The following is a 9,004-nucleotide window of genomic DNA, read 5'->3' on the forward strand; positions in this document are numbered from 1 at the left end:
TATATTTCTTTTGCTGCTTCGCATCGACTATTATACGTCACATTAGATAATTATCTTGTGTACATACAAATGTACGTGTATACAAGATAATTATCTATTCAACCTTGTGATAAATTTTATTCATTGATAATTCTAATATAAAATAAATGTTAAAGCAGCAATAAGCGAGTCAGTATTTTACATGGTTATTTAAAATGATTTAATAATTTTAAGAAAAATTTTAATTAAGTATATAATGTATATAACGTATTCTACTTTCTAATGGAACAAAGCTTATAATATGCACTGGCCACATTACAGATCCAGTTTGTACATTAAAATTAAATTATATATGAATGTAGGTAAAGCAAAACGAATGATTACAAAGCTGAGATTTATTTTAGCTAATAATGATTTTAAAATAATCTCTATATAAGACTTATAATTCTCTTTTCTTCCACATTGATTTTTCTTTCTTTCTCTCTCGCAAATGCGTATCGCATTAAACAGTCCAGTATTGATTTTCGCTGATATATTTGCTGCAAGTATGTGCATCTTACAAGATTGTGTTGTCGATTTTTTGTGAAATAACGAGGCAGTGCCTGCCGTACATATATCGATACTTACAATCGAGTAATTCAACTCTATATTCGCGATATTTTTATATATTTTGATGTATGTACAAATAAATGTTCGTTCTTTACTTTTACTTCTCTACACGGTCTTGGTAAAAAAAGGTTATTATCTGGAGCTTTTATGTTAATAGCAGCCGCGAAGATATACGAGATAAACTTTTCATCGGTGAATTTTCGATACAGTCGCAAGTATCGGAATACACATATTTTGCATAAATAAATAGTAATAAAAATAGAAAGGGGGAGCTGTTTGTAGACAGATTATTTAGATCAGTCCTTTTTCGTTCTTGATTCCCATCATGCTACATCAGTCGAAGGAAACGTAATGCATAGAATTTAATCAATTCCATATCACGTCGCTTCTTTGTATAAATCCTTTCTTTGTAAATATTTTTTTTTGTATTTTCAAATAACATTTGGTTTAGGACATGAACGTATTGTAAAGTTACAGCTAAATATACAGATAAATATGACCCAGCATTTACTGTATCTAAATTAGCCGTAAAATTACACGAAAAATTTGCAGCATGTAAACAAATATTTTTTTAACGTAACTTTATACAAGAAAAGATGTTCATTATACGTCGCCATTATAATATCTGTGGATCTCGAATCTAAAATTTTTAAAACGATCCATTACGTTTCATTCAAAAGGCATTCGTATAGACCCCAACATTGTAACACTATCGATATTACTATTAAATAACATTTACTGTATCTAAATTTAATAATAAAAATATCTAAATCACAATGTCACGCGTTCGCTTCATGGCTACGATGAGGCTTTCCAGTCCATCTTGCATTAGCTCTGTTATTTTGTCGAGACGAGAAATAGTTCGAGAATGACATAATTTAGATGTTTAAGTAAACACAATTTAGAAAGATTAATGACAAAATTATTAATTTTTTAATGTTACGTGTTTGCATAATAAAGTTACAATATGCATGTCATATCATGCAATTTTTACAAAGCCAAGATAATTTAGTATCATTCGACTCTCAATGGCAGGAGAACATTATCGTTTGAATATCTGATTTAAGTCAACGTCATTGTTCATAAATTTTTTTTTTAATAATGTTAACCAATATGATGCAAAAAAAATATGTATAAAATGAATTTAAAATATTTGAAGGACATATAAATAATTTTTCTAAATTCTGTCAATTCTGCAAATTCATTCATAATTAATAAAATTTCTTCCATTTTGTCTTCATTCACTGAAATTGTACATTGTAAATTAAACAGTGACAAATTCTAATTTTTTACTTCAAATGTTTAGTAACAATCCCTGATGATGAATGATAGAAAATTAATTAGTTATTGAATTATTTGATGATACAGAAATATATACTCAACAAGTACGTGGATAATACGTAGGATGCTTAAATATATTTGCATATATGTATAACTAGGCTTGGAGCGAATGTTTGATAGGTACAATATACCTACAATCTTTACGATTTCTTCGGGAGATTAATTAACGCGGGTATTTATCTTCTTTTTACTTATTACGATGTGTGAATTCAACTTAGTGTGCTAAGTGCCTCGTGAAGCGCCTGTTGTTGATCTGTTGTCAATTGCATTATGGTCGCCTGGAACATTGTGTCGTTGTTCTGAAGAAAGAAATAAAATTGTCATTATTTGAAACTTAACAATAAATACAAGTTGACTTTTTCTGTGCTCACCTGTATTTCTCTAACGATACTAAGAATTCTAGACATAACAGGATGGTCAGTAGGCACAGCTTCTCTGAATAATGCCTCGGCAAAGAAACTTATGAGTCGAGGCAAATGTGCATTATTTGTCCCTAAAACTACTGTATGATTTGCTTCGATTAAATCACACAAGTATCCATATACGTGAGGTGCCTCATCTTCATCTTCGACAACCGGCAGCCAAGTTAGCCTGCAAGAAAGATATTCAGAGCTTGTATTTCTATGTATTAAAATGTAATATAATTATTTCTTTTGAAATATAAAAGTTTACCAGTGGGGAAGAATTTCATCGACATTAATTGCTTTATTATTATATTTCAGAATTTTAGTCACTGCTGAAATAGCATTTTCCGTGGGGTTTACGTTTTCCGGTGATCTAGACTCGGGATCGCTAATAACTTCCATTAATTTTGGTAAAGCTTCTGCACATGCTTGTGCAAAACCTTCTCCACCGAATTGACCTAGAACTCCGCAACCATACGCTGCTGCTTGTCGAACTTCCGAAGATTTATCAGAAATGTATTCGATCATGGGTCGTAAAAAGAACTCTTGATATTTTGCACATTCAGGTCCTCCGAATTCTATCACGTCATCAAAAACACACAAAGCCCATTGATGATCCGACCATGATCTTTCAGGACTCAATAATTTTACAAAATGTCCACATATTTGATCAAAATACGGGAAGAATGAAGATTTGTATGTTGCGAATAAGGCATGTAAAATATCAGCAATCTTGCTGAGAGTATATACATCCTCATTATCTTCATCAGCAAGTTGTTCTTCGACGATCTAATCAATTGGGTATATAAAGTTAATATTCACAAAAATTTATAAATTTTTAATTTTATGTATTGAGATTTCTAACCTCGTCATAATCTTCATCTTTTCGTTTTTCCAATCTAGCGACTGCTCTGTTAAAGTGTTCATTAAGTAACTTATCTAAAAGTCGTAAAAGTTCAGTCATATGAGGTGCGCTCAAGCAACCTGCGCCTAATGTCTCAATACATTTTGCTAAGGAGGACAACAATTCCAATAACACTTCAGATTCCGGTTCTGTATCAATAGCTTTCAACAGATCTGGACAGATATATGCCCACATGCCTTCTAAATACTGTGAACCTACAAATATCGATACATACATATATGATAAAATATTTAGTGAAACAAAAGTTATGATTTTACAATAGAAGTATTAGCTAGTAACCTTTTATTTTAGCAGAGTCAAGAAGATACGGCAAACTTGCCGCAGCTGCCGTTCTAACACCATCATGGAAATAGAATTTCAACATCGGTACCATTAATCGTACCACTTCCTCGGCATAATCCGCAAAGCCTTCCTTCAATTCTCGTGCATAACAAACTAACATTTCGCATGCAGAAGCTTTATCCTCCAAACCAGCTGTTCTGATTCCAAAGTTTTGTTGCTCTCCTAATGAAACAAACTGCCAGTCAAGATCACCTTCAACACCCTCCATATCATCATTGTCCAGTAATGCAACTTCAGGTTTCATAGAAGCTGTTCGCAATACGGGTCCCATTACCAATGGTAAGTACTGTTTAAATTGTGTTCCTATAGACATACAAATAGTTTTAAGAAATTGCATAATTATAAAAAATTTTTGACAGAATTTTTTTAACATATTTAAAAAAAATAAAACTTCTATATATACATATATCTTACCAAGAATCTTACAAATCCTGGCCCATGCAGATATAAGATAACTGGTTTGAGGATCATCATCAGGAAGATCACCAGATTCTTCTGAATGTGTTTTGAGTAACATATCCATAACTTCGCTAGCATCAGCAATAAACTATAGAAATTGAAAATTAGTGATTAAATTTTTCGTCTATAATATTCATATATAGCAGAAGTATTAATTACCTTTTCTGGGCCAACAGCTAGCCCTATGAGGCTGACACATTCAATCGTTTTGCCTCGTAATATTTTGTGTCGTTCTTGATTTGCATTTTGAATAATGTATTTTAAGCAAGGCATTAGCCTATCATAATAAGCCACAAACTGCTCTTCACATGTATCAGCAACAGAAGCAATCGTTGTAACAATCTGAATAAAAAGTAAAAGTAAGTAAAAAGTTAGAGTTACGTTAAGTCCTAATTTTTTTATAAAATTTTATCCATTATTTTACGATTTATTATATTTAACTTACTTGTTCAAGTACGAGCTTATTCCCCTTCTCAACTAGTTCATGAAATTTAGCAGTCAATATTGTTTCAAGTTTAGCCATTATGGCATCGAGATATGGAATTAAAATATTTTTCGGGCAATCTTCACTAAAGTTAACAAGAGCGGCACCAGCATGAGCTTGAACTCGAGGATTTGCATTATCATCTAACACCATCAATAATCCAGGAATAACCTTATCATGAAATTTTTTTTCAAATATGGGTGAAAAATCTGTAGACATTTGTCCTACTGCATTGCAGGCAGCGTACCTTACACGCGGATGCTAAAAGAAAATCAATATTTCATTTTTTCATGAAAATATGAATTTTTCTTGTATTATTTTCTATTTTACATTATATTTGTATATGAATAGAAATTGTGTGTTCCAAAACTATGATTACTACCACTGATAGTAATCAACTCTCAGGAACCGCAAGGAACAAATTTTACTACCTATTTTACTAAAACAGTAATACAGGAAGAATTTGTATCCTTGCTTAATTTGCCACATTTGTAACGCTGGCATATCTAAGTGAATATGACTGCCGGATTAACTTGTGGCCTATCTCAATAACACAAATATATAATCTCTAAAGAAAAAAATTCAAACTGATAGATGATATCATAAAGTAAATTTGTCATACTTACTGGATCTTGTAAATATTGTATAACACCGTCCATTATTTGTGGTAAAATCGGTTCCATTTGCTTGTGGCATCCTTCACCAACAGCTGAGATAGCCATAAGTGCTGCATGCCTACATAATGAAAAATATCTTTTTATTCTTTTAATTTAAATGTATGTATATACATTTAAATTAAAAGTGACATACATTAATACAAAATAGAGAAATATAAATCTTAATTATTTAGAAAATTGTACGTTTTTTAAGATTGACAGTCATAAACACAACTATCATATTCTTTTCTAAACATCCAATGAAAATCTAAGATCAACTGCCAAAACAGCAAGTGGAAAAAAGATTATTTCATTGGTTATTCTATCACAGATGTAACGCAATTACACAACAGTGTGTAACTGCTGACTTTTCTGTGAATATATATATAAAACTAAATATATAAGAAATAATAAAGATTTTCCATATAAATATTTACCTATATTTCCAGTCACTGTTATTTAACATTGAAGGGATATTTTGCACAATTTGTGGTAGCATCGTTTTTCCTCCTAAACCACACGCTAATCTATCTAAAGCACTTTCCGCAACTACATTATTACAATCATTATCCTCCTCAACGATTTCATCAGACAAACTCCATTTTTCATCCTCTTCTAAGTCAGTCATCATCTTCAATACCAATGGCACTAACGGTACAATGAATTTTTCACCAAGTTTTCGTACCATAGCTGGTGCAGTTTCCGCCAGAGTGACCAAAACTTCTAATGCCAACTGCCTCCAATTGTCAGGCATATCTTCATTTGAGAATACATTCATGCACATTTGCATAGTATTATCAAATTGCCCCCTGAGAAATTTTGGTGTGGTTTCAGCAAGGTCTATCAATACTTTTAGAAGAGCATCATCATCTTGCTTTTCTATAGATTGAGCGGTTACTTGTAGAAGCGCTGGAACTAGTTCTGAGAAATGTTTATGTATATTTTCTTCTTTATCATGTAATGTTATGAACGCTCCAATTGCTCTTACTGCTTGAAATCTGACCTGTACAATGAAAACAGTAATTTTTATAATTATTCTTATAATATAAAATAAATTTTTTTTTAAATTTAAGACGAGAGAAAAAAATGTTGTTTCATATAAAATGTATGCCCCGTATCTGTCTGTAAATTAATACTTGACAAGTTACAGTCATCAGAAGGCGATTTTTTTTTTGGAAGAATTACGTGACGAGTAATCTTATCTTGTCGAGACTCGTATATCCATCTCCCGTTAAACTAAATAAAGACACAAATATGTAAAAATATATTACCTCATAATTTGTCACATCTAAAACAGATTGTTGTAACATTTGTTTTATAAGATTGAGATGATTCGCTTGTTGATTTCCAAATACACCTGGGACGGATCTATATGCACATTTGTTAACTTTTACTTTTTCCATTTTATTGATAAATGTATCCTATGTAACATGAATTTAAAGGAAACTTACGTGAACATACGGAGCGCGGCTTCTTTTAATGCCGGCAATGGACTATTTGCGCATTGAAATAGGAACTGAAGAAACTCTGGCCATTGATTATTACCATCCTCGTCTATCAAATTCCTGGCAATTTCAGCTGCAATGTCACAGACTTTACGTCGAATAGGTTCTATTTGTTCATTCTGAACTGATAATAAAATTTGTTCTTTCAGCTGAACTTGCGCCTCCGGTGAAATCTATGGAATAATTATGGAATATACCAAATTTATTTTTAATTGACTTTTGATTCAAATATGGGTAATGTATTAATTTAACATATTAATTTTTTGATAATTTCTTATCAAGAAATAAAATAGTAATAATGCACAATTAAAAAAGTATTTTAACCAAAGATATTTCATATTTTATATTTCAATAATTAAAAATTAAAAAAAGCAGATATAGACACCTTAGAGTAAAAGTCCATAAATTCTGAGGAGAAAAGTCGGCGCAGTAACACTGCGGCCATGGTGCGCATTTCTTCTGCAAGTGTGCCATTGCAAATTGTAGTTAAAAGAAATGTCACCTTGCTTTCCACCGGGAGATTAGCATACGCATCCTAAATAATTAAAAGTATTAAAATACCATTAATTATCTAAAATCTTCATTATTTCATAATGGTATAAGAATATATATGACAATAATTTGTCATGACAATAATTTGTATTATCTAATATCTCTTAGAAAATTATGAGAATAAATTTTTTATTCAGATATTTGTATTTATTTACGAGTAGACATACAATAATTTTTTCTTGAAGAATATAATTTGCAATTTTAATAATAGAAACCAAATTTTATAAAAATATGTAAACAAAGAGAAATATAATACCTAAAAATAATACTTGAAAATAATAGAAATTCTAAAATAGAAACATAAAGACGCAGCATCAACAAAATAGACGCCTTTGTCCTATTGCTGTATACATTGTGTATCATTTACTTACAAAAAAGCTACATACATATATAATGAATATATTTGCAGATATATCTGTAGATACTAAAAACAAAGTTCTCGAACTAAATTTACCGAGCTGAATCCGATTCCGTATACGTCGAGTGCATATTGTAATCGGTACACGTATGAATATTCGATGAATTACGCTTGGCACGTGATCGTGCCGTGAGTCAAGGTGCCGTGAGTCAAGAGGCGTATATAGCGCGTTTCGGAGAGACATTAAAGTCAAGGCGGAGTGCACCGAGACCGCGACCACGTTGCGTCGCGGGCAGAGAATACGCACGCGGTGCACGTCACGCCGATCGCCAGAAATCGCGCGTGGGCGGGAAATCATCGATGCATCTCGTGAAACGTGCGTACCGCCGGATCGCGCGAAGCGGATATGAGGCTACGTCGTTCGCTGAGCGGACGGGCGGACGGACGATTCATCGAGGGAACGGGGGAGGGGGGATCATCGGGTAATGCGATCGACAAACGCCGGAAGGCGAGGTCGCGGGACGTGATTTCTCCGTAATCCGTCGTACACGCGGCGAGCATGACGCGGATGGCACGCGGAGCGCGCGCTGCCCGCATGTGGGACACCATTTTGGATTTCTTGACCGATCGCGCGAGGAAATGCATTGAAATTCGACGTCTGGCAGTCTCGCGATCGAGCAGGATTCACCGGCGGACGATTCGTCGCGTTCGGCCTCCGATCAGCGATGAGCCGTGTCGCGTGCATCCGACGCCGGCCGCGAACACCCCGCGCTCAAACTCTGACAACACGTCGGCAACGTGTTCGGCACGAACGGAACATGCCGCGGCACGTCGCCAGGTACACTCGCGTTTTTTTCCCCGACGGGCGGCCTCGACGTCGGCCCGGCGCGGTCGCGAAGGTTCACCGGCGTTAAACGTACCTCCGTCCGATCCCGGACATCTTTATCTGTGCAGTTGAGGAGTGTATTTAGAAGCTGTTGAAACTGGTTGAGATCTGCCGCCATGTCGCCGAACGAATGAAGCCAAGCGCACACTTGCCCGAGTCGATCGTCATTTCGTGGAGCCAATTGCGCGCGGCGAAATGTCACTATCACCGGTGACGTTGCCAACTGTCTACGTCTACGGCAGCGCGTTACTTAAAATGGGAAACCCATTGAATTTAATAGGCTTTGTTTACTTTACGATGAATTTAAAATCCAAAACTCCTAAAATTTACGTATTTAAGTTTCACATTTGCTGTAAAACAAATTTTTTTAAACGTGTTGATTAGTTATATAATAGTGAAGTTTTCAAATCCCCAAAACTTTTTCATTTTATAACCAATTGATACGCTTAAAAATTTTGTCGACAAATAATATTTTAATGTCTATATCAGAAAAACTTAAGATTG

General features: G+C 34.0%; 1 protein-coding gene and 1 non-coding gene across 2 annotated transcripts; both read right to left on the minus strand.

The window, feature by feature from the left end:
• Positions 1-175: 175 nt before the first annotated feature.
• Positions 176-8,689, minus strand: Karybeta3 (karyopherin beta 3). Its single transcript, XM_011646149.3, has 14 exons — positions 8,535-8,689; positions 7,090-7,239; positions 6,651-6,877; positions 6,471-6,567; positions 5,637-6,202; positions 5,170-5,278; positions 4,505-4,804; positions 4,219-4,401; positions 4,015-4,147; positions 3,538-3,903; positions 3,199-3,452; positions 2,602-3,122; positions 2,301-2,520; positions 176-2,228 (listed from the first exon to the last, which is right to left on the minus strand). The coding sequence occupies exons 1-14, from the start codon at positions 8,616-8,618 to the stop codon at positions 2,139-2,141; spliced, it is 3,300 nt and encodes a 1,099-aa protein (XP_011644451.1). The 5' UTR covers positions 8,619-8,689; the 3' UTR covers positions 176-2,138.
• On the minus strand, positions 6,301-6,430 carry LOC112552948 (small Cajal body-specific RNA 8). The gene has a single exon (XR_003096893.2).
• Positions 8,690-9,004: the final 315 nt, after the last annotated feature.

The sequence above is a fragment of the Pogonomyrmex barbatus genome, unplaced genomic scaffold (genome assembly GCF_055798465.1).
Source record: "Pogonomyrmex barbatus isolate J1 unplaced genomic scaffold, ASM5579846v1 scaffold18, whole genome shotgun sequence".
Lineage (NCBI taxonomy): Eukaryota > Metazoa > Arthropoda > Insecta > Hymenoptera > Formicidae > Pogonomyrmex > Pogonomyrmex barbatus.

Bases quoted from the DNA above. Each gene is read 5' to 3' on its own strand.
- Karybeta3 (XM_011646149.3), bottom strand. From the start codon at position 8,618: ATGGCGGCAGATCTCAACCAGTTTCAACAGCTTCTAAATACACTCCTC. The intron at 2,521-2,601 runs GTAAACTTTTAT...TCTTTCTTGCAG, and splicing joins GATGAAATTCTTCCCCACTG to GCTAACTTGGCTGCCGGTTG. The intron at 2,229-2,300 runs GTGAGCACAGAA...TTCTTTCTTCAG, and splicing joins GTATCGTTAGAGAAATACAG to AACAACGACACAATGTTCCA.